The following is a 23,178-nucleotide window of genomic DNA, read 5'->3' on the forward strand; positions in this document are numbered from 1 at the left end:
ATTAATCAGATTAAAATATCCAATTGGTTTGTTGTCAAATCTGTATCTAATTGATGATAACTTGAATAATCATCAGTCTTCTGTTGATCGCACACTCAATCTAATTTCAAATATTCCGCGGGATTACAAAAACAAGTTTACGAGTGTGTTGTCGGCGTCTCGACGCCTTTTTTTACTGCTGATAACGTTGGTAAGTCTGATTGATGCAAGAGCCGCTAGCAGCACCCATCTTTTTTTATACCTTAGCTATTACATACCAGTTAGCTGATTGCCAGCCATCGCCGCACTTGGATTTATTCATTAAAACATAATAGCTTGTACACGGTGCGTGTTGTTTATTGTGTTATTTATCTGTTAAAAAATACAGATTTACAATATGAATGCTGAGGATGAGATACTGAGAATCCAGAAGAAGCTCACGAAAATGTTAAATCCTGAGGGGACGGTGAGTGAGTGAGTAAATTAAGAAGTTAGGCTGAATAAGTATAATCGGAATATATCCGACACGTTGTTATATTTTAAACTGGATAAATTATTTGCCACGACAATACATATATATATGTATATATTTTATATACATTTTTAATTAATTCATGCGATTATGATACATGTATTTGTATATAAACATTATTATTTATTATTATTGCAGGGTCAAGAGCAGGCGCTGGAGCTGCTCAAAGTTCTTCAAAGACTTCCTGTTGACTTGGAACTTCTCACTAAAACCAGAATTGGAATGACTGTTAATTCATTACGAAAATCTAGCCGAGATGATGAAGTAATAGCCTTATCAAAAACACTGATTAAAAACTGGAAAAAATTCTTGTCAGGTGAGTTTTTATTTAGTTACTGAGGGCAACTTTTTTACTTATGATTTAATTATCACCATTTATTTTGGAAGGTCCAAATAAAGACGGCAAAGACTCGAGTTCATCGAGCAACTCGAAGGAGAAGGAAGAACGATCAGACAAAAATAAAGACGACTATGATTCGAAGAAAGACAAAGATCACACGGATGGCAATGACATTAAAAGTAAGGACGAAAGATCATCAAGTAAGGATTCACATAAAAAACAGGCATCGTTTCCTTCGACAACAACAACAGACGCTGTGAGGCTCAAGTGCCGTGAGCTTTTAGCTTCAGCTCTCAGTGTTGATAATTTATCAATGGAAGCCTGTGGAACACCTCAAGAATTAGCTGAGGAATTAGAAGAAGCTATTTTTGCTGAATTCAAAAACACCGATAACAGATACAAAAATAGAGTAAGCATTCTTTTGGATTTTATTTTATTATTTTTTTTAAAGTAAAAGACTTAGTACCCGATCAGGGGATTAGTATCCAATCACTCCATGTATTTGTACTAGTACCTGTTCAGGTACTGAATTTCTTACCTTAAGGGCATTCTCAGACAGTGCCCCCACTTTTTAAAAATATGCAATAACTTTCAACTGTCATAACCGAATTAAAATTTTATTAATTAATTAAATAAAAATTAAAATGTCAATTGAAAAAAGGACAACGTAGTCGTAATTTTGTTGAGATATAGAATTTTTAAAAAATTATTTACAATTGATATCAATTGGGAGTTAAACGAAATTTGTTGAATAAATTTTAGCCAACAAAATTTAAAAATTCGAATTATAAAATTGACATGACGATTTTACTGAAATTTATTTAACGAATTTTGTTTGACTCCTAATTGATATCAAGTGTAAATAATTTTTTTTTTTAATCTATACATCGGCGAAATTACGACTACGTTGTTCTTTTTTCAATTAATTACGCTTATGACAGTTGAAAGTCATTGAAAATTTTTAAAAAGTGGGAGGCACTGTCTGAGAATGGCCTTAAATAATTTGAAAAGGTAACAAAAAAATGATGAATTATTTTTTTTTGTAGGTACGTAGTCGAGTAGCCAATTTACGTGACGCCAAGAATCCGACACTAAAAACTAATTTTCTTGTTGGCGCCATAACACCCGCGCGTCTTGCCGCAATGACTGCTGAAGAAATGGCAAGTGATGAAATAAAACAGTTGAGAGATAGATTCAAAAAGGAAGCTATCAATGATGCACAACTTGCTACTGTACAAGGTACTAAGACAGACCTGCTAAAATGCGGTAAATGTAAACAGCGTAATTGTACTTACAATCAAGTTCAAACACGATCAGCTGATGAACCGATGACCACGTTCGTGCTGTGTAATAATTGTGGTAATCGATGGAAGTTCTGTTAAAAAAAAACCTTTGTAATGAGCAATAATTTATGTCATTATTTGTGCTGTATTTTTTTTTTTTTTTAATTAATTTACAGTAGCAAGTGAATCAGAGAAATTGATTATTGAAAAGTATGTAGTATTTCATTCGTCAATGTACACTGTAAGTAATTATGACAACTCATTACACGCTCATTGAAATTTATAGTAAATAATTAAAAAAGTTAAGATAAAACTGTGATATACTTCCATCAAATATGAATCTAAAATTTGAATAAACCACAGAAAATAATATTTAATTATTACCAAGTACAAAAGAAAATCAATTTCTCTGATTATAATAAAATAATAATTATTAAAATTTATAAAAGTAAAATAGTCTTCGATATATAACGAAAGATTAACGGATGATATTTATTATTATTATTATAAATAATAAATATCAGCGAGGCTACTTCTGGATTATGTTTTTTTTTTTTTTTTTTATTATTATTATTAAGGGCATTCTCAAACAATATCCCCCACTTTTTAAAAATACTCAATGACTCATCTGTATATCAATTAATTAAAAAGAAATTAAGGCATTAATTGAAAAAAAGACAGCCGAGTTATGATTTCGCCGAAATGTAGATTAAAAAATAATTACTTACAGTTGTGTTATCAATTAGAAGTCAAACGAAATTTAGTTAATAAATTTTAGTTTAAAAAATTTGAAAATTCTAATTATAAAATTGACGTGAAGATTTTACTGAAATTTATTTTCCAAATTTCCCGATTGATGTCAACTGTACGTAATTTTTTTCCAATCTATAGTTCGGCGAAATTTTTTCTTTAATTAATTGACCAAATTTTGATACACTTACGACAGCCGTCATTAAAAATTTTTAAAAAGTGAGGGGTACTGTCTGAGAATTCCCTTAAGAAAGCATTTATTTTCTTTGAATAATTATACGCCGAGTTAACTAGAACTAATTAAGGAAAAATTTAAGTTTAATTGTAACGATTAAAAACTTTCAGACAAATTTTCATTATCAGTAATTTTTCTACTATTTTTTTGATTAGCCTCTTAAAAAAAAACTATGAATAATTTACAATAAGTACAATACATTAAATTAAGTAAAGATACTAAATTGTATATTTTTTTTTTGTTTTTTTCATTTATTAATGTGAATAAATTGGTGTGTAAAGTATAAAATATTTTATATATATATTTATAATCCTCACTGCTTTTATATTTTGAATTTACTATGTATTTACAAAGCTATTTATTTACCTGATCTCTGATAGATTAAATATTCGCAATAAAATTCAAACAATTATTTAATATTTTATTTATTGTCACGTGACTCTGGAGCACAGCGACATATTATTGATATTCTTCTAGTCTTAATGACTTTTTCATTGTTAAATATCGATTCCTCTGGGCCCAGGACTTCGTGATTGTATTTATGTCTGGCCGCGCCGCTGTAAAAAAGTTCATTAATTGTAAATTAATTTACAGATCATTTGAATATTTGTAAAATTACCTCATTATGTAGAGTGATCTGCGGGGTAGAAAAAAATCATGACGACATTCTTTTTCATTTCCCACCTGGGTGAGTCTCATGACACAGTCACTCAGCAAACTGATGCCAGCAATCACATCTCCACAAAACTGAAAGTTTTTAAAAATAAAAAATTAAAATTCCGGCGCCAAATAAAATGAATATTTAAAGTAATCAGCGCTGATGTACCCGGACGCTATCGACGTGAGGTTTTATTTTGCCCTCGGCAGCGAGGTCCAGGACATGGACCAGTCCCAGCTCGGGCATTCCTGGCGGAAAAGCCATCGCTCTGACCCGGTCAATTATTTTAGTATTTTCTTTACTCCATTTCGCGCGCTCAGTCTCCCGGTAGCCGTGAATTGCCTGTAATTAAATCATAAACCAACGGTTCAGCTAGCATAATCTCCAGCAAATGTCCTATACTAACATCATCCCAGTGGGAATATTCATATCGCAGACGTTTCATATACGGCTCGACTTCTTGGAACAACGAATCCTCCTCTTCTGGACTAATAAAATTTTTAAATATTCTCATAGTCGCCAAAAGTTCTGACCGCCAATTTTTATCTGCTTCAATATCATCAAAATTACCTAGAGCCGTGGTGGAGGTTCTCGCAGATCTTGTAGGATTCATCAGTCTGCTCAGTGATTGCTTCTTAAAAAGTATTCTTACCGCCATGCTGTCATGAAATATTTTCCAATAAGTAAGTGACAATTGGGTGATAAAAATTAAAAAAATACAAATAAATAAATACGTTTTAATTGCAGACACTTGGAGACACTGAATATCATGCAACAGCACGGAGTACAAGCGTGAAAATATTTTTCTCTGGGGATATTTTATAAAATTCTATTGGCTGATGATGATTTGATTACTAGGATCCCAGAATCCCTGGCAATAATTATTTTTATCTCGCGTGTGCGCTTTTGCTCGTAATATCACTTGATATATATATATATATATATACATACATATATATAAATTCCCCTGCATCCCCTTTTTACACAATACGACGTACGACAGCAACTACTGCCTCCTTTTTGTCCATAATAATTTAGTGGGGTTATGTCGCTCCAAAACAAGCTAAATAATTTAAACGTCAACTCCATATACGATCAGAGCAAGTCTTGATAAAGTTGGCCACGGAGGCACATTCTTCTATAAAAGTAATCTATGATTTGGTAACAGAAAAAAAGATACCATGTAAGTCATCAAATAAATAATTTAATACCTGGGGCATTTAGTCGTGGAGATTTATATCAATTAATCTAATCAATAGTAGACAATATAACACGTAGAAATATGTATATATATTTATTGATACATTTTTATTAATACTTAATATGAGTGGTGTACACCTCAAGTGATAGATCATAATCATGACCTTGCACTTTGCTCTTAGATTACTATATACTGTATGAGGATTTTGATGTCTCATCAATTGTCTCTCTAAATAACTACTGATTAGAGGTAGAGGTATACATAATTTACAATATTAAATATATAATTGTAGGCTGAGACGAGTGTTTTTTATCCCCCACTGCAGAAAACGATAAAATCATCTGACAGTGCAGGAAAAATATTTTTAAAATATACCAACAATGTGGATATTGACTAGTCATCAGTTGGATTTAATGGTTAACTTGAGTTTGACACAAGAATTGAATGATTGTAGGGTTGACAGATGACTACTTAACGAGGTATTTATATTTATTTTAAAATGGGACAGTCCAGTAGTTTACATTCTGGACAAAAGACGAGGAGGTCCAGTTTGAAGCAAATAACTTTGCCGGGATTCGGACGAAGGAGATTTCATAACTCGAAAAATTTGTCTCATACTTTTTCTGTACTTGATGACACACTTAAGGTATTTATTTATTTATTTATATTTAATATTTGTCAATTAATGGGTTTCATTTAAATTTTGTTTAAATATTTTGTTGACAGCCGCAATTGTTAAATTTAAATACTGCGACTGAAGAAGAATTGATGACGTTACCGGGCATTAATCGTCATCTAGCAGCTAATATTGTTAACTATCGACGTGTTATTGGGAGATTCAATCGGGTTGAAGATCTTGCCTTAGTGTCCGGAATAGGTGCTGATAAATTAGAAAGTATTAAAATGGAAGTATACGTATCTACTGGTAATGACAGTGGTACATCATCTCGAGCATCAACGAGTTTAAATTCTGTTGGAAATAATAATAATCAAGTAGACGTTAATTTAGCTAGTGTGTTTGACCTTCAAGTTGTACCTGGAGTTGATCAGGTTAGTTGGGTTTTATTGTAACCAACCTCATCGTCACTGTAAATAAATAACAATTTTTTTTTATTGATAAAAAAAGGGTCAAGTAGTGCGTTGTCATTAAATAGACGTGAAATAATCATCTGTTAATTTAGTCATCATCCAGTGACTCGCTTATTTTATTTCTTTCAATATCAGACCCTGTCCCTTGAATCAGCGGCGTACTCTTCCAATGTTTCTTTCCAATGATGCTGTCAATCTTCCAAAATCGCCTATAAATGATTTTATTTGCGACTATTTGACTTGTAAATGTGTGGTAAATAGTTACTGCTAAATTACCCGCTTTTTTTTTTTTACACTTGAGAACTATACAAAAAAAAAAAAAGTTCGCTATGCTTTGATCACTATCCTGCATTCACGATTTTAGTTTAATTTTAACTGACAAGTGAACTAGAAAATTAAAAAAATAAATAAATAATAACAGTAGTGATAATAAATTAATAATTTTTTTATCCACACTCAGGAATTAGCATCGAGGATTGTGGAGAAGAGATTAAAATATGGATGCTTTAATTCTCTTGACGAGCTCGCGAAATTGCGAGGAATGGGAAAATATAAGTTAGCAATGATACGACCGTACCTTAAATTAAGCAGTATTTCAAATGGATCAGTAATCCATACCTGTAGTAATGGAAGTCCTTCGTCTTCCTGGAACATTCCTCAAGCTTCCAGTACACCTCGAGTTAATAACGCGGGTCGTCGAGTCGCTCGTGTCAATCGCGACCGAGTGACGCCTTTAAGAATGTAATTAACCAGTAGTCAGCTACTTGTCATTAATAACTTTTGTTAATTGCAATTATTTTTTTTTACCAGACCCCGACTAGATGATAGTGAAAAAAATGTAGAATTAAGTCCCGGGATCACGGAGGAAGAAATATGGGAATTGTTGAGTATCGCTAGTCCACGTCCCTGCATCGAGTACAACTTCAATGAATCTTTGGACCGGACATCAATAAGAGTCGCCTCCTGGAATTTGAACGGTTTTAATAGCGACAAAGCTGGCAATCCAGGTGTCATGGAAGTCATCTGCAGAACCATCTTAGAAAATCGGTTGGTTTAGAAAAATACATTTTTTTTTTAACGAAGATCATCATGCAAAGCGGTGCTGATACTTTTGATTATCACCAGGATTTCGTTGTTGGCGCTTCAGGAAGTAAAGAGTTTAGAAGCTCTGGATAAATTAACACGAGAACTGAACACCCCGATACTAAAACGCGTTAAAGACTGGCGCGGTAATCATCGGCAATGGCGTTCTGTACATCTGGGTGCTGGTCTCGCTGTTTTGTGGGATGCATACCCAGATATGTGCATCAGTCTTCGTGAACAACCTCCAGCGACAACTGTCTTTCTTCCAGTACTTGCTTCAATTATATTTCACGTAATTTTTATCATATTTATTTATATTAAGGACATTCTCAGACAGTGCCCGGCACTTTTTAAAAATATTTAATGACTTTCAAGAGCTCAACAAAATTTGGTGAATAAATTTTAGTCTACAAAATTTGAAAATTCTAATCATGAAATTTACGTAAAGATTTTACTGAAATTTACTCAACAAATTTCGTTCAACTTCCAATTTATCAGCGACAATTGTAACTGCTGATATGACCGTTCGAGGTCATTGAATATTTTTAAAAAGTGGGAGAAGTGGGGAGTGTTATCTGAGGATATCCTTAATGACTAATGATTTTAAAATAATCAGGGCGATTACTTATGTATTATTTTTTTTTCTAGGTCAATAAATTCGATATTACTTTAATAAATGTCCAGATGCACGACCCAGAAGACAATAATATTATTGAACGATTTGTAGATGCAAAGAACTCAATATTTCTCGGTGACTTTTCACTTTCTGGTGACACATCGAATATTTACAACGACGTACTTTCCGAAACAAATACGGCATTTGACACTGAAAAATATATTTTTAAGGACAAAATTATTTGGGGACGAGGGTCGAAAAAATTATTTAACACCGGGTTATATAGAGTTGTAAGACAAGGGCTTACACACTTGGGTATACCGCAGTGCTGGCGTTGGGGTGGTCCTGCTTCAACTCACTGTCCAATTTGGTGTGAAATTTACACAGAACCCGGTGATCCCTGATATTGTATATACTTAAATTATCTCCACCACGTGTTTGAACTTAAAGTGTGCCGTTTTTTTTCTTTCCGTACAACTTTTCCAATTTAATTGGAGGCTGTCTCGATTACTCCTTTTGTATTAGATACGACGAATTTAATTATTACTTATAAAGTTAATATATTATACACAAACTTATACAGTAAGTCAACTTGAATATTTTGCAGGCGAGATTTCACTATTCCAAAGGCCTCAGCGTGATATTATTAGTCGACTTAATTATTATTATTATTCAATGATATTTAATGATTAAAAAAAAGAAAAAATTCAAATCAGTTCGTAGCAGTGTCCTTTTTTTTAAGGGTCAAGACTGACTATTTAATTCGATTAAATATTATAATTGCCGTGACAGTGCGATGCTGGTATGTCGCATATAATCAACTGTACTATATACTGTAAAAAAATACAAAAAATTTATTTTCGTACTGTGGTTTTTGTCGAGCCAACTTCCTCATCATTTCCGCAATATAATTTATATCCACTACTTTTAAGACATCGACTTACGCCCAAATTAAGATTAATTATTTATTAGCAAATTTTGCTAGTCCGCAGGAGTAAAGAAAAATTTAATTACAATTTAATGATAATTAGTGAATGCAAATCGTGTTCGTATCAATAAAATATCGATGATAGCTAGCGGACATCTGACAATTTTTAAAACTTTGAAATAATAAATTAAAATGTTTATAAAATAAAAATTAAAAAATGCATGTTTAGAAAATTCGAAATTCAGTACATGCATTTTAAAAAATTTTTTTTATATGTAATTAAAAAATTGTCGTATGTCTGATACGTTTACACTCATAAATATCAATATATTATTTAATTAATTAACTAATTAAATAAATTTAAATGTATTTCCACATTTTTAAATTTTGGGTGTATATTTTTTTTTCTTTTTTTTTTTTTTTGTGTAAATTTTTTTACAGTCATGTACATTATTTACATTTATTTTATTTTATACATTCTTTAGAAAAATATAGAATTAGCAATCCCTGTAAATCGTCATTCTAAAGACTACACAAAAAAAATTTTATTAAATAATTACTATAATTAGAAATAGAAAAAAAATATATATATGTAATCACATATATATGTATAGATGAAAGAAACCTAATACTTGGACTACTGGAGCACCCAGTTTTATAAAAATCTATGATTGTTCTTAATTAATTAAAGTTATCTTTGACTAATCTTTAAACCATAATATACAACGTAAAAAAAATAATAATAATAATAATAATAATAGCCGATAATTATGTTTAATACGCTCATTCATTCGTCACATGTGTCGGCGTTTCACTCTGCAAGCCCTCGATAGTTCCGGGCAGTATAATGTCCGCTTGATCAGTCTCTTTGTGAAGCGCAATTATAATTTTATCTTCGCTCGAAGATTGACTATCTGATGAGCCTTCTTGCGTCGATGTGGCAGCTTCCTGAAATATTCAAACAAACAGCTCTCATATAAAAAAAACAAAATCAACAAAAAAAATAATAAAATAAAAACTGAAAATTCAAACTTACGGTGCTCCGTATTTTAGTATGCGTTTTGATGTGCTTTGTAAGATGATCAGAGCGCATGAATTTCTTTGTACATTCAGGACACTGGAACCTCTTTTCTCCAGTGTGAGTTCTTCTGTGCCTCTGCAGTTCATCAGACCTGGTGAATTTTTTCCCGCAGAAGACCCAACTGCACACGAAAGGACGTTCTCCAGTGTGCCACCTGAGGTGAGCTCTCAGATGACTTGTCTTTCCGTATACTTTATTGCAACCAGGAATGTGACATATGTGCTGACGTTTATGCGTTATATCACGTGTCCTATCGCCGTCACTGCAATTAGGACAATTACAAGCAACACGTCGTCGATGCTGTTTTGGTTCACCTTCCCCGGTATTATTTATTGTCGTGGTGTTCTGCTGTTGCTGTTGTGGCTGTGGAGCTGGAGTAGATGGAGCTATCGTACCATTAGCTTGGATGGTTTGCAGTATTTGCCATTTTGTTGGATCACTGGAGTCCAGATGAACAGTCTGGCCGGTTACAATGGGAGTACCACCAGCGCCAGTTGGCAGTGTTTGAACAGTAGCAGGTTGTAAAGCACTTGCTGGAATAACTTGAACGTTACTTAGCCCGGGGATATTTTGCAGAGGTATCGACTGTAAAAATCCATTGGGTGTATTGACGCCGGTTCCTGGTTGAATCTGCATTATTCCACCATTCCCAACATTTATACTCCGCATCATTCCGCCCTGTGGAGATGCTAAATTCGTCAGTGCAGATGCTGATATGAGAGTGAGCTGCTGACCTTGTGCACCAGTAATTGTTATCGGTTGGATTGTCTGTTGTGTAGCTTGTGCCGAGGGTATATGAATAACTTGACCGGCAGCCAATTGACTCGCATCTAAACTCGTAAGTTTTAATTCGTTTTCAATGCCGTCAGCAGGTCTCGTTAGAGTAGACAGTTCTATTTTTTGTCCGTCTTTAGTCGTTATCACATTTGAGTTTGGTCTACCAAGTTGGCCAATACCAACAACTTGGACATTGCCGGGAGTTGATACGGATGTTGACCAGCTGGTACTTGACGTTGGTGTTGAAGCAGCAGCCTGTTGATTCTGAACTTGCTGCTGCTGTTGTTGTTGTTGTTGCTGTGCCTGTTGTTGTTGCTGGGCTTGCTGTTGCATAACTTGTTGGACTACTTGTTGGACTTGCTGCTGCTGATGCGCTTGTGCTTGTGCTTGAGCTTGAGCTTGAGCTTGAGCCTGAGCTTGGGCTGCCGCGACCTGTTGTTGCTGCTGTTGTTGAACGACCTGTTGTTGAGTTTGATGCTGAGTAACCTGCTGTACGACTTGTTGCTGAGCTGCTTGCTGCTGTGCTACTTGTTGAGCAACTTGCGCGGCAACCTGCTGACCTTGGAGATTTTGAAGCTGTGATAAATTTGCTATTTGAACTTGTTGGATTTGCCCATTAGGTGTAATTATTTGTGCCATCTGGGGAATTTGCTAAAAAATAATTATTTTTATATTAACTATCAGTTTCAAAAAAAAAAAAAAAATTATTACACAAAGACCGACATTTTATTTACAATAAAACTGCGGTAAAAAATTTTACAGCCAACAACTGGAATTGTAGATTAAACAATTACACTCTGTGTTATGATTAATTATTTCCTGTGATAACTTCAGTCACGTGTAGTTGCTCAAACTATTTTTTACTGTTGTAATAAATACTACAGTTTATGTAAGACATTAAACTGATGACGTTTTATATTTTGTTTTAATTACCTGGGTTATTTGTGGCATCATTTGTGGACCCATATTAAAAACATTCGACAAAGCTTGAATGGGAAAATGCACCGTCTGATATATTGTCTGTCCATTGTTGGTGGTAACTGGTATTTGTACAGGCACAGTTTGCTGGACATGCTGAAGTGGAAACTGCAGTGGCCTCACTTGAACACTTTGTCCTGAAACATCCATGGTTGCCTTGGAATCTGCGCATTTATTATTGCATAGAAGGCAGTGGTTAATGAATAAAAGCGTGAGCTTTGAAAGTTTGAAGTGTGGTTAATTGTTTTGAAAGATTTATAGGGACATATGGACCAGTGATAGTAGCAGCTGAGAGATAATTAATGTATGGATGAAAGTTTTGTTTAAAGAGTATTTCCAAAGACCCGTTTGATAGAAAAGCTGAGCAGTAGCTGTAGAAACAAACCTGTAGGCAGTTGTACTGTTTGACCCCCGATATTTTGGATAATGGAAGTTGGAAAGACATTTGGTGCTCGGATTAAACTGACAGGCTGGGGAGTGATAATTGTCTGGCCATTTGCCAACTGGACTTGCTGAGATGCGAGCTGGACCTGTTGCCCACTGGCTGTTGTAAATTGCATTGTCGGCGATGACTGGTGATGAGCCGCCATCGAGGTCATTGGCGAAGACGGAATGAAAAGTGCATCCTGGCCATCAATATTTACTGTCTGCATTTGTGGTATCACACTGTAACTCAATTGCTGCTGCTGTGGCTGCTGTTGGGCTTGGGGTTGTTGTTGTTGTCCATGTTGTTGTTGCTGTTGCTGCTGCTGCAGAGCTGCTTGGCTATTTATCAACTGAGCACCCTCAAAAATTATAAATATCAAACAATAAAAGTCGAAATAAATTTGATTATAATCTAAACTTATTGGTAGTTTAGATCAACTTACTTGTAAAAATTGCTGTGGTAAAGTTTGTACTGAAATAGTTTGAGGTCTCTGCTGGTCATGCTGCTGTTGGGACATGGGCACGAAATTCTGCAACTGCTGGAGTGTGATGACTTGGGGTTGTCCATGTTGGTGAACTTGCTGCTGTTGCTGCTGCTGGACTTCTTGCTGATGCTGTTGTAACTGTTGGAGAACACTGGCATTGAGAAACCGTAACTGAGGTTGAGACACTTGCTGCTCTAATTGCTGCTGCTGCTGTTGTTGTTGTTGCTGCTGCTGCTGATCCTGAGCTTCTTGAGACTGTGCTTGTACCTGCAGAGGATCTTGTTCCTCTTCAGCTGTTTCCTGCTTTGATAAAAAATTAATATTAAATATATTTATGATAAAATTCACTCTTCTAATAGACTAGTACTAAAAATAAAACTAAATTCATAAACTTGCTCACCACCACTATAGTTCTCCCTTCCATTCTATCTCACCCACTCCTGTACCTCCTTATCTTAAGTCTAAGTCTCTCTCTCACTCTCTCTCTTACTTTACACTTTCCAAGTTAACACCCTTTATTACATGTAGCATCACGTTATCACATATATACATTTGTGGATATACACACGATCAAACATCCATAACCACTTTGGCATCGCGTATCCGTTGGCGTCAGTGCGTTTTAATTAACTAAAAAAAATACAAAAATTCACCAGCACAAAGTAAATAAATAATCGAATAAAATAAAATAAAATCCAAAAAGTAAATTAAAAAATACGACTAAGATAAAATCAAGAGACACAAGCACACGAGGAAGTTGATGATACCCCGGTGGTTTATCACGGATGCACGTGCGAGGGGTTCAGCCAAGGAGTCGCGGGACAAAGAAGGCCCTCCTCGAGGACCCGATCAAGGAACGCCTCTCTACGCCCCTGTCGCAAATCGTGCCCACCCGTTTGGCTCTTCGTGCTCTTAACCCGAGCAGTACACCAGCAGTCTCGCTGTTTCAACAGCACACTCTCTACTCTCTCAAGTCTCAACACACAGCTCAGAGCACACTAGTCTTACTCGGCGCAGTTGTGTAGGTACAAAATATACATCCAGCAGATCCTCTACTCTGGTAGCTGGCTCACAAACACAGCAGCAAGTGTTAGCTAGTGAGTGTGCTCGGTGTCGTTGATGACGAGGTCGCGAGCGATCCAAACCAACACAGTACAGCATACAAGCCCATTTATTTTTTTTTTCAACTTCAACTTGAGATTGTGTTGCGAGTGTGCGATTCAACGGACGCGCACACACCCTCTCCGCGCCACACCCGCCCACTCGACAACGGGCTGACAACGCGGCCCCCGTGCCGCCCGACATGCATATATACTCCGCGGAAAGCCTCCACGGCCTCAGCCTCCACCCACTTTCCACTCTGGACTCCACCTAACACGCGAATCGACACGTGCGTTTCCTTCTGGCACTCAAAAAATATACCTTTTCATTCTTCATATATTTGTGTGTTTCGATTCTCGCAGTCAACAGACCCGCTACCTAACCCCACATCTGTGTATATTTTAGCGGTAAATAAAAATAATATTCAAAATTCAAAATTCAAAAAATATATTTACCTTGAGCTTTGCTGCTGAAGCCATAATTTAAAAACCCTCGTGGAAATAATATACAGAAATGGTATTTTAAAAAGTTGCGTTATTTTATTTTACACAGCATTCGCAAACTTCTCCTCCACATCGACATTCCAGAGACCTGTAGGTATACACTGCACACACTTGTAAATGTATATAAATATATGTACACTCACGCAATACACATGGAGATGGGATAGCTGTAGATATATATATATATATATATATATATATATGTTTGTATATATAGTTTAAATAATCACAAAGAGGCGTGCTCGCGCCCGCGCGGTGGCTACACTGAAAAGACCTCGAGGATAGGAACTGTGCGACGAGGTCGGGCAAGATATAAGTGGATCGATAGCACAAACCCACGTAGAATGTACGTACATGCAGGATAAACTCTCACTCTTGCTCCTGCTCACTCCAATCCAAATAAAAGACGTTTGGTTATGCCGTCTAGTGTCGCTCTGCTCTGCTCTGTAGTTAAATATATTTATGTTCTACTGCGTCGAAACTGACGCTCTCTCTCTCACTTGCTTACGCTCTGGCCCCTGGCAATTAGTGAGGGGCAGGAGTGGAGGAAATGACTGAAACACACGAGACAGAGATACCGACTACCACTCGGCGTCCTTGTTGCCAAGTCTCCATGTAGTGGGCACTGAGTCTGCGCATTAACTCGGCAGTAAGTTTCTGCACGAAAATTGTATAGTTACGTGTCCTCAAGATCCTGATTTTCTAGGTCCAGGTCCAGGTCCAGGTCCATGTCCAGGTGGTCTAGGTCTAGGTCCAGATAGACCCAGTCTCTGGTCATCAGTACTATTATGGGTAAAAGTAGTTGCTGTTTTACCGGGTCTGTATTTTATATTTTTGACCCGAGCAGGAAAATATGAAAGAGACAAAAAATAAATCTAGCGTGCTGTCGTGATGGTGAAAACTGCAACTCGCATTATCTCTTCCTCTCTAGCTCTTTCTTTCCCGCTCAGCGGCAGAAAATATAATATATTTCTGTGGCATGCCGCGGAGAATGCTGTCGTCGACGTTGCTGCACAAGTTGTGTTCTGTATTCTGTATGTGTGTGTGGGTATGCAATAAATACCAGGCTGCTGGCGGCAATGAAGCAAGAGAAGACGGCGGGGCGTTGCGCGTGTGACGCTGGTGTTTGTTACAGAAAAGTATCCGCATCCTTGTCTTGCTCATGACAACCCGAATGCCTCGATTGGTTGACTAAAATAATGCCGGCCCCGGGTTGGGATTCACAGGGGCGTACGCAGGGGCTGCTAGCCGCCCACCCCGATTGACAGGGGGACGCTAGCAATCGTATTATCCTTCCCCTATTCCTGGCGATTGTCATCATATCAAAGGGAAAAGGGAACACACAAGGGAAGTGAGCGTGAGGTCGCGTTTGCGCGGCTCTCCGTCTTTTATTCCCCGGATGCAATGCGTTTGTGTTCGTATTGTTGTTATTATTATTATTATTATTATGTACTGAACACTATACGTAACGTGGGATCGAGTGTGCACTCAACTTGGTAGTGCTCGGGGATATGGCATGCGGGGTTTGCTTGCTCTTGGATGTTGCCCCCGGTAACAAAGTACGAAATATAATACCTTCTAGTCCATGGATAGGGACGTTACGTGTGTTTCGGATGATGATCACCGTGGTATAGACAGACCCGGAAAAACATTTGCCGAATGGGGGGGAGGAGCCGTTTGTGGACTGCCGCCCCTCGATAAAATGTGTCCTATATTCAACAACGAAGACAGCTGCTGCTGCTGCTGCTCTCCCTATGTAATACTGAAGACCGCGTTTATGTTAACGTTTAAAAAAAAATTTTACTGTTAGCGCTGGATGAGGAAAAAAAATTATTCATCAACGGATTTAATACGCCGCTGAACGAAACAGATTGTAAATTCGTATGAAATTGTTAATTTTTCGATTGATTTGTAAATATGAATCGACGAAAACAAATATTCTGGAGAGTTTTCGACTATTGCAGTTACAAAGCAAATATTTCTGAGCGGCGTACCTGGATGGACCTTTTATGATCCATTGGCGTAGGATTCATTTCTTTTTTATTCTAAAGTTTATCGATGGGTAAAATATTTTCGGTAAAGTAAAAGAAATAGCACCCGGTCAAGAACTGGTACCTGATCTAGGAACTAGTACTTGATCAGGGAACTAGTACCCGATCAGGGAATTAGTTCTCTGATTGGGTACTGGGTCTCTGACCTTATAGAAAAAAATTTATGTAATTATTATATTAATAGATTAATAAGTAGTAAAAAAAAATAATAAGCCGTTTTAATTACTCGTATTGCTCATGTACGTCGTGTACAATTAAATTGAAAATTTTTATTAAATCCAACATTAATTAAATTGAATAAATTATTTAATAATATTGATATAGTGATAGAGATAAATGTTATCGAATAAACGTAACGTGACATTGACAGTGAGATGAAGTAAATTATATGTACATATTTTTTTTTTTTCTTTTATATATATAATATATATATAATAATAATAATAGTCTAATATATCCTTTGATTTTCAACACTCAACTCGATCCTCGATATCGTTTTTTAAGTATTATAATTTAAAGACTAGATATCAATTTATTATTATTTTTTTTTTTTCTATATTATTGTAATTTTATTTAAATATTAATAATAGATTTATTATCCTCTTCGCGCGTAATTAAATTATCAATTTATAAAAGCGCAAGACGGCACCATAATCAGTACATTATTAATAATAACAATTATTTATTATTATTATTAGTATTTATTATAATTATTATTATCGTTATTATATTTAAGCTTTCGTGAACGAGTTCCTTATTAGTGAATGAAGAAAAGTGTTGTATTAGAATACTTCGTCAAACATTATTTTTTCTTTACCCAGTTGGCCAGTGGCCAATAACTTGATGCGATGCAGATTATTTAATATTTTTTTAAAATTCTTTAAGAATACTAACGCACCTGCTGACTAGTATTCGCGTTGCTGTCATTATTATTATTTATTATTATTATTATAAATTATTTATGACCGAGATATCGAGTTATCCAGGCATTAAATTAATTTCTACAATAAATATTAAATATAGAGTGAGATAGTCGATAATTTTTTCCTAAAATGAGGTGAAAATAATTTATGAGGACTGAAGTATAAAGTTTTGTTTGACTTTTCGTAGCCACTTCAAAGACCTCCGCCTGATCTCTCAACACTTATTTTCTTCTTCAGAACGTCTTTCTCGTGTTGCGCTTCTTCCATCTCGGCCATCCGCGCGAATCGCGAGTACGCGACGTGTCCAGATTTAATTGCTGACATCATCTAGTTGGAAAAAAAAAAAAATAAACGATTAGTTAAAACCTGAACACTTTATTTTTAGTTGACTGTAATTTTTTTACTAGCAGAGCAATATTTAGTATTGTGTATAATATTAATTACTAAGTATCATTAATAATTAATATGAAGTACTAGTTTATTGAAGTATAAGAAAATAAATAATAAATGCATGCCGTGTTAAAAATAAAGAAAAAACGTTCAGGTGACTAACGATATACAAAACGGTGGATTTAAAAAACGAGTAGTCAAGTATTTTGCTTTGAGATAATCGGATATAAATAAATATATATAACAAAAGCACATGCGCATTCGTGATGCTCTTAGTGTGCTACTGATATGTAGTTAATAACAATAATAACGATAATGGCAAAAATTATAAGAACAGAAATAAAGAAAATTTATGCGGAGAGATTGAAGTACTAGGTGTGAATGGAGTGGGTACGATTGATTGATTAAATAAATAAAACAGATAGATATAAATCTCAAAGCCGCGATAAAGTGACTCCGACAGACCTGAAGGTACTCGTCCAGCTCGACTTGACCGTTCATATTAGTGTCGATTTCGCGAAGTATTTCGTGGAGCTCTTCGCCGGGAACGTCCTTGTCGCCGAATAGCTACAAGGACAGAAAGAATACGGTTCCGGTTAAAATAGTAAAACGCTAAATTACCTGCAAATAATCTTGAAGTTCCATTTGGCCGTTATAGGTGAGATCTATTTCTCCGAGCAACAAATGCATCTCTTCTTCCTTTAGTTTTATTCCAAGGGCCTAGATTTTTTAATTTCAATTTTTTTTATCCAATCGATTACGTAATTTAGATAATTAATTTAAATTTCGTGGAAAATTTTTACGAATAAACTAAAGTAAGATGAATACTGTAATTATTATTTAAAAATATACTTGAAATATCAAACCTTAAGTCCGCGGCGAATGTCATTTATTGATACGTATCCTTTGCGATCTTTGTCGATAATCTGGAATCGTTTTATGTACAACTGAATTTCATCTTTCGTGAGATTGATCGGAATTTTGTCACGTGACGCGCGATTGACCATTTGTCCCATTTCGTTTGCTAAAAATTCACTGGCCTGCTGCTGTTGTTTTTTCTTTTCATCCGGTGACCATTTCAATTCTTCCGCCATTATGTCGATGATACCCGGTAGAGCTTCCTGTGACGCTTGGACGTTGAGGAAAGCGAGTCGCAATCGTCTGGCAATCATATCAATTGCGGTTCTTGCATATTCACGGCAACCGTAACGGATCTAAATTTATTTTAATTATTTTAAATAAATACATAAAACCTTTCTATATTTTTTTTTATTAAATTAAATTATTACCTCAGCGTCAATGTAAGGAAACTCGGGATGAATTTTTTTACCAATAATTGGCCAACGCTTTCCGGTAAGTGATGCCATTTTAGCGACAGCGAATGCTCGATCACCGTAACTTTTAGCTAAATGTTGGGCAACTTCACATTCTAATCCAAAGTCTTGTACCAATCTAATGTACATGGTAGGACTCCATCCATGAGCACCTTCCAGCAGCATTCCGTCAGTTTGACATTCAGCAGTTGGCTCCAAATTACAAGCTAATAATTAAAATATCAATAATTAATTTTTTCATCACCCAAATTTCGTAACATGTAAAATAATTCAAACCATCGATTGCTGCATCAACAGCTTCCTGTGCCATTGCACGATAAGTCGTCCACTTTCCTCCAGCAATGGTAACAAGATTTGTTGGGCTCACATGAACAATGTGGTTACGAGCAAGAGATTGAGTGTTTGGTTTGTTCGGGTCAGACACCAATGGTCTGATTCCACTCCACGCTGACAGAACATCACCACGACGGACTTCAACGTCAGGATTAAGGTAGTTCTTTACCTCTTGCAGGATAAACATAATCTCATCTTCAGTTGGTTTCGGGTTGTGCGTCACCTGACAAGGCAAATCAGTAGTACCAGCGATAGTTTGCTTCTGCCAAGGCAAGAAGAAGATGACACGACCGTCACTTGTTGCTGGATCCAGCAGACCCATTTGATCGGGACTGAAAAAAGTATTGAATTACTATTGTATAAAACTTACAGGTCTTGCTTGCACATAAAAGACTATTGAATTGAATTTATTGACATACCTGTAGTACCCAGGAAGTACAATGTGAACACCCGAGGATGGACAACAGATTTCTGGTACAGTTTGATCATCCATTTTTCTTATACTATCAGTAAACGGTCCAGTAGCATTAATAATAGCTTTAGCTTTAACATCCCACTCTTCTCCTGTCATTTCATCTCTGACACGTGCACCCACCAGCACGCGCTTGCCGTCCTTGTCTAATCCCTTCAGCAAATTTAAAACGCTCACGTGATTTACTACCGTTGCACCTAAACGTGAAGCTGACAAGGCCACCGCGAGATTCATTCTGGCGTCGTCCTGCTGACCTGCCATTGTGTTGGGTAAAAGAAATATAAATCTTATGTCAGTACAATTAAAAATATTTATAGCGAATAGATTTATAATTTCCACATACCATCGTAATAAACGATAGCCCCAGTGAGTTTGTCTCCCTTCAACATGGGAAATAATTCGAGTGCGTTTGATTTACTTAAATAATATGAAGATTTAACAGTTTTGCTGCCAGCTACAAGGTCATACATCTTAATACCAAACCAGTAGTAAGGGATCTGCCACCACCTGTTTTTTATTTTTAAATTCCATTTATCAAAAGAACATTAATAAATTTTATTGATCCTGACCATATAATTAATGGTTCTGTATTTTGCTTCGCAATACATACGTACGTGTAAACAGGTAACATAATAGGCAATGGGTGTGCCAAGTGTGGAGCACTATGCAGCATTTGAGCTCGCTCATGGAGAGCTTCTTTAACCATTTTATACTGCTCGACATCCGCCTGCATAATGGCTTTCTGTAAATATCGCACACCACCGTGGATCAGTTTTGTGCTTCTTGACGACGTGCCCGAAGCAAAATCGTCTCCCTCTATCAGAGCAGTCTTTAAACCTCTTGTGCAAGCGTCCAAAGCACATCCTGCTCCAGTAGCACCACCACCAATTATTAGGACGTCGTATTCGTCTTGGGTTTTCAGGGTATTCACTTGCTCTTCACGTGTAGGTAGAGGCCGTTTTATTGGTTTATGAATCGCTTTATCCGCCAGTACCTAAAATTATTATTTATTCAATTAAATTATTTACTTAACTACTGACTAATGATCAACTATCCCTTTAGTTTTTTCCGTAGTTATGGACAAAAAAATTTATTTTCTTGTGATAATTTTTGATTCATTACATCTAGAGGTCAGAGGTAAATATTTTATCAGAAGGCTGAATATTTCCACACTTCACATTTGGAAATACGTCATTTATAAATATATAATAGTATTCAATATCTTGACACTTGACGTAAGAAAAAAAAAGATTACGTACTAGTGCTTTACCGTTTTTTAATTAAAAAAAAATATTAATCAATCGAGTATTAGTTTTATCGTAATAAATTTATCGATAATAGATTAGTGGTAAAGATAATTACTACATTAAAAAAAAAAGATATGGAATAAGCCCGTGCTTTTCCGTTCTTCAAATTAAAAAAAATACTGATAATAATTCAAGTGCCAGTTTGACAGTAATAAAATAATCAGTAATAGATCAGTTGTAAAGATAAAAATTACATTAAAAGTAATGACACTCACAGGGGAATCTGACGTAAGATAATAAGTTGAAAGTGCACCAGCTCCCACTGCACTCGCTCCTGCAGCCAATAGTCTCAGGGAGGCCATTATTAAAATTTTTAATTAATTATTAAAATCTGAAACAATTAAAATTTTTTTTTATTAAAAATATTTAAAATTTTTTTGTGAGCACACAATTCTTGTACAATAAATTTATGACTGGATAAGAAGATTTAAAATGTATTACACTTATCGATACAACAAACAGAAAATTATGATTGCAATAAATTTAATCACAGCTACTTGGTAATTAACTATTTGAATTAAACTTCCAGGATCGTAAATAAAATAAAAATCTTTTAAGTAAAATATCCTTCGATAAATATCAGTATTATTACAACAGCCTTGAGAGTTTCCGCGTAATTTATTGATAAAAGAAAAAAAGTATTTAATAATTAGACAATCACTATAATTACTACGACGTTAAGTGATGATTCCTAAATGAAAGTATTGACTGGTTGTAGTCTGGTTGAAGCGACTGCGTTAATAATAATATTTATTGTGATTTGCGTATCATCATGAGACTGATTTGCCGTCACGTGAAAATTTTGACCGGTAAAAACCGGCATGAGAACGCATGACCGTTGCTCATACTTAAACTACGTCGTTTAAAGCTGCTGATGTCTATACATATATTGGACCTTGGTAGGACGGTGAGCTAACACGTGCTGTGCTAAAATTACGTAATAATGGATATGTATAATGTGAAGTTAAGTAAAGTGAGTAAGCAGCAGAGGACACTCCCTCTTTGCCCCGATGACGATACACTTGTCATGCCAAAAATACCAAATTTATCTCTCCCGGGCATTTCAAGTTGATTAGGTACATGTTGATGTTATTGTTACGCACTGAAATAGTCAAATATATATATAACATTAAGATACAATGTAGCAAAAAAATGTATGATATGTAACGTAGCTCACAGGTGGAGTTTGTAGATCCAGGTATAGATAACGTAAAGAAAATCGAACAAACAACCAGACAAAATAATTACCGAACATCAAGTACTCGAATAAATGCGGCAATGGTGGCGATGAAGAAAAAAATTATGAGCAAGTCTGGCATGAAAGACACCTGGGAAAAAATGTTGGACGATTACAATGTTAGCAAGTGTGGCGCAAGGGTTTTGAGTTAAAAATGGGACTCAGCCTCGTGCCAAATTACTCCAAATGTCACGAACACGCAAGCAAACTAGACTTTCTGACTCCTCTGTATGACATTCATTTTCAACAGCTCGTCTATCTATTAATTCATCATTTTAACCTACTGATCATACGAAATGTGACTACGGCTACTGACTACTGATCGAAATAATTTTTTTTTCATAGATAGACACAATCACCGCATGACCAATCGTATGACGAAATGCAGCAGAACAACGTCAATACATTGAACAATTGTCGGGCTTGATATTAATTACTTTTTTTTAATCACTACGTGACGTATTAATAATTAGTCGAGCACGTTGAGTTAAAATGATCAGAAGACACTAATTTGTCACAAAAACATCTACGGCTGACATTGATGAGGAACTTGGCACATCTTACGTTACACTAGGTCGATGATATTCGCTAGACCTCAGTCACTCGCTTTCGTTTATGTTAATTAATTTAATGGAGCTACAATAAATAATGTCACAATTAATACAATTAACAGGCGACAAGTGATAACTGACAATTGCGTACTCTGATTTGAATATTAAATAAATATAATAAAATATATATAATTTATAAAATAGCGCGTAAAATTTTTACCCCTTTGGTCGTTAATCCTCCCCTCGGCGGCTGCAGCTCCTCACGAAGCGGCAGTTAACTGTGGATGATATTCGATCAGATTCGACGTCCACGAGCACACAGCCGAGGAAGCCTCTGAAGGTGACAGCGATGGCGCTGGATGCGAAGCCTTATCGACTGATTTACTCGCGGGCGGTTAGAATTATTTTATTTGAATTACGTGGTTGCTTTAATGTCAATTTAAAATATCGCTTTCTTTCTTATTTATTTTTTCTTTATCTTATTAAACTAATTTATTGTTTCATATTTTTTTTTTATAATAATAATAATAATAAT

At 35.5% G+C, this 23,178-nt stretch overlaps 5 protein-coding genes across 18 annotated transcripts; 2 read left to right on the forward strand and 3 right to left on the reverse strand.

Annotated features, from left to right (window-relative positions):
* The first annotated feature begins 241 nt into the window (after positions 1 to 241).
* On the forward strand, positions 242 to 3,407 carry LOC130675497 (transcription elongation factor S-II). 3 transcript variants are annotated; one of them, XM_057481235.1, is made up of 4 exons: positions 242 to 445; positions 650 to 827; positions 899 to 1,260; positions 1,898 to 3,407. In XM_057481235.1, the coding sequence occupies exons 1-4, from the start codon at positions 377 to 379 to the stop codon at positions 2,231 to 2,233; spliced, it is 945 nt and encodes a 314-aa protein (XP_057337218.1). In that variant the 5' UTR covers positions 242 to 376; the 3' UTR covers positions 2,234 to 3,407. The 3 variants fall into 3 exon arrangements, with proteins under 3 accessions (XP_057337218.1, XP_057337219.1, XP_057337220.1); XM_057481236.1 differs by having other exon boundaries at positions 298 to 453; XM_057481237.1 differs by lacking the exon at positions 242 to 445 and adding an exon at positions 543 to 561.
* LOC130675503 (alpha-ketoglutarate-dependent dioxygenase alkB homolog 7, mitochondrial) lies at positions 2,675 to 4,653 on the reverse strand. The gene is made up of 5 exons (XM_057481246.1): positions 4,512 to 4,653; positions 4,184 to 4,436; positions 3,946 to 4,119; positions 3,739 to 3,866; positions 2,675 to 3,676 (listed from the first exon to the last, which is right to left on the reverse strand). The coding sequence occupies exons 2-5, from the start codon at positions 4,433 to 4,435 to the stop codon at positions 3,541 to 3,543; spliced, it is 690 nt and encodes a 229-aa protein (XP_057337229.1). The 5' UTR covers position 4,436; positions 4,512 to 4,653; the 3' UTR covers positions 2,675 to 3,540.
* A 552-nt stretch (positions 4,654 to 5,205) lies between these two features.
* On the forward strand, positions 5,206 to 8,628 carry LOC130675486 (endonuclease/exonuclease/phosphatase family domain-containing protein 1-like). Its single transcript, XM_057481219.1, has 7 exons — positions 5,206 to 5,227; positions 5,304 to 5,624; positions 5,705 to 6,028; positions 6,528 to 6,808; positions 6,878 to 7,114; positions 7,193 to 7,442; positions 7,799 to 8,628. Exons 2-7 carry the CDS (start codon positions 5,478 to 5,480, stop codon positions 8,168 to 8,170), a joined length of 1,611 nt encoding a protein of 536 aa, XP_057337202.1. The 5' UTR covers positions 5,206 to 5,227; positions 5,304 to 5,477; the 3' UTR covers positions 8,171 to 8,628.
* Positions 6,322 to 14,552, reverse strand: LOC130675475 (transcription factor Sp4-like). Of its 7 annotated transcripts, XM_057481196.1 has the most exons (7): positions 13,998 to 14,551; positions 12,842 to 13,071; positions 12,400 to 12,744; positions 11,916 to 12,315; positions 11,486 to 11,694; positions 9,731 to 11,203; positions 6,322 to 9,642 (listed from the first exon to the last, which is right to left on the reverse strand). In XM_057481196.1, exons 2-7 carry the CDS (start codon positions 12,863 to 12,865, stop codon positions 9,478 to 9,480), a joined length of 2,616 nt encoding a protein of 871 aa, XP_057337179.1. In that variant the 5' UTR covers positions 12,866 to 13,071; positions 13,998 to 14,551; the 3' UTR covers positions 6,322 to 9,477. The 7 variants fall into 7 exon arrangements, with proteins under 7 accessions (XP_057337179.1, XP_057337181.1, XP_057337178.1 ...); XM_057481198.1 differs by lacking the exon at positions 12,842 to 13,071 and having other exon boundaries at positions 12,400 to 12,741; positions 13,998 to 14,552; XM_057481195.1 differs by lacking the exon at positions 12,842 to 13,071.
* A 1,967-nt stretch (positions 14,553 to 16,519) lies between these two features.
* On the reverse strand, positions 16,520 to 23,020 carry LOC130675481 (glycerol-3-phosphate dehydrogenase, mitochondrial). Of its 6 annotated transcripts, XM_057481213.1 has the most exons (11): positions 22,864 to 23,020; positions 21,071 to 21,186; positions 20,163 to 20,542; positions 19,892 to 20,055; positions 19,496 to 19,802; positions 19,020 to 19,408; positions 18,699 to 18,949; positions 18,276 to 18,623; positions 18,031 to 18,129; positions 17,875 to 17,976; positions 16,520 to 17,346 (listed from the first exon to the last, which is right to left on the reverse strand). In XM_057481213.1, the coding sequence occupies exons 2-11, from the start codon at positions 21,155 to 21,157 to the stop codon at positions 17,212 to 17,214; spliced, it is 2,262 nt and encodes a 753-aa protein (XP_057337196.1). In that variant the 5' UTR covers positions 21,158 to 21,186; positions 22,864 to 23,020; the 3' UTR covers positions 16,520 to 17,211. The 6 variants fall into 6 exon arrangements, with proteins under 6 accessions (XP_057337196.1, XP_057337191.1, XP_057337195.1 ...); XM_057481208.1 differs by lacking the exon at positions 18,031 to 18,129; XM_057481212.1 differs by lacking the exon at positions 17,875 to 17,976.
* Between the last annotated feature and the right edge of the window lie 158 nt (positions 23,021 to 23,178).

Source organism: Microplitis mediator, chromosome 10 (genome assembly GCF_029852145.1).
Source record: "Microplitis mediator isolate UGA2020A chromosome 10, iyMicMedi2.1, whole genome shotgun sequence".
NCBI classification, from domain to species: Eukaryota; Metazoa; Arthropoda; class Insecta; order Hymenoptera; family Braconidae; genus Microplitis; species Microplitis mediator.

Coding starts and splice junctions, on each gene's coding strand:
- LOC130675497 (XM_057481235.1), top strand. CDS start 377: ATGAATGCTGAGGATGAGATACTGAGAATCCAGAAGAAGCTCACGAAA. Junction 446..649: donor TGTTAAATCCTGAGGGGACG/GTGAGTGAGTGA, acceptor TTATTATTGCAG/GGTCAAGAGCAGGCGCTGGA. Junction 828..898: donor CTGGAAAAAATTCTTGTCAG/GTGAGTTTTTAT, acceptor TTATTTTGGAAG/GTCCAAATAAAGACGGCAAA.
- LOC130675503 (XM_057481246.1), bottom strand. CDS start 4,435: ATGGCGGTAAGAATACTTTTTAAGAAGCAATCACTGAGCAGACTGATG. Junction 4,120..4,183: donor AATATTCCCACTGGGATGAT/GTTAGTATAGGA, acceptor ATTTAATTACAG/GCAATTCACGGCTACCGGGA. Junction 3,867..3,945: donor CTCACGTCGATAGCGTCCGG/GTACATCAGCGC, acceptor AAAAACTTTCAG/TTTTGTGGAGATGTGATTGC.
- LOC130675486 (XM_057481219.1), top strand. CDS start 5,478: ATGGGACAGTCCAGTAGTTTACATTCTGGACAAAAGACGAGGAGGTCC. Junction 6,029..6,527: donor TTGTACCTGGAGTTGATCAG/GTTAGTTGGGTT, acceptor ATCCACACTCAG/GAATTAGCATCGAGGATTGT. Junction 6,809..6,877: donor CGAGTGACGCCTTTAAGAAT/GTAATTAACCAG, acceptor TTTTTTTACCAG/ACCCCGACTAGATGATAGTG.
- LOC130675475 (XM_057481195.1), bottom strand. CDS start 14,021: ATGGCTTCAGCAGCAAAGCTCAAG. Junction 11,204..11,485: donor TGATGCCACAAATAACCCAG/GTAATTAAAACA, acceptor ATTATTTTTTAG/CAAATTCCCCAGATGGCACA. Junction 9,643..9,730: donor ATACTAAAATACGGAGCACC/GTAAGTTTGAAT, acceptor TGAATATTTCAG/GAAGCTGCCACATCGACGCA.
- LOC130675481 (XM_057481213.1), bottom strand. CDS start 21,157: ATGGCCTCCCTGAGACTATTGGCTGCAGGAGCGAGTGCAGTGGGAGCT. Junction 19,803..19,891: donor GGCTATCGTTTATTACGATG/GTATGTGGAAAT, acceptor ACACAATGGCAG/GTCAGCAGGACGACGCCAGA. Junction 17,977..18,030: donor AACTTCAAGATTATTTGCAG/GTAATTTAGCGT, acceptor CTGTCCTTGTAG/CTATTCGGCGACAAGGACGT.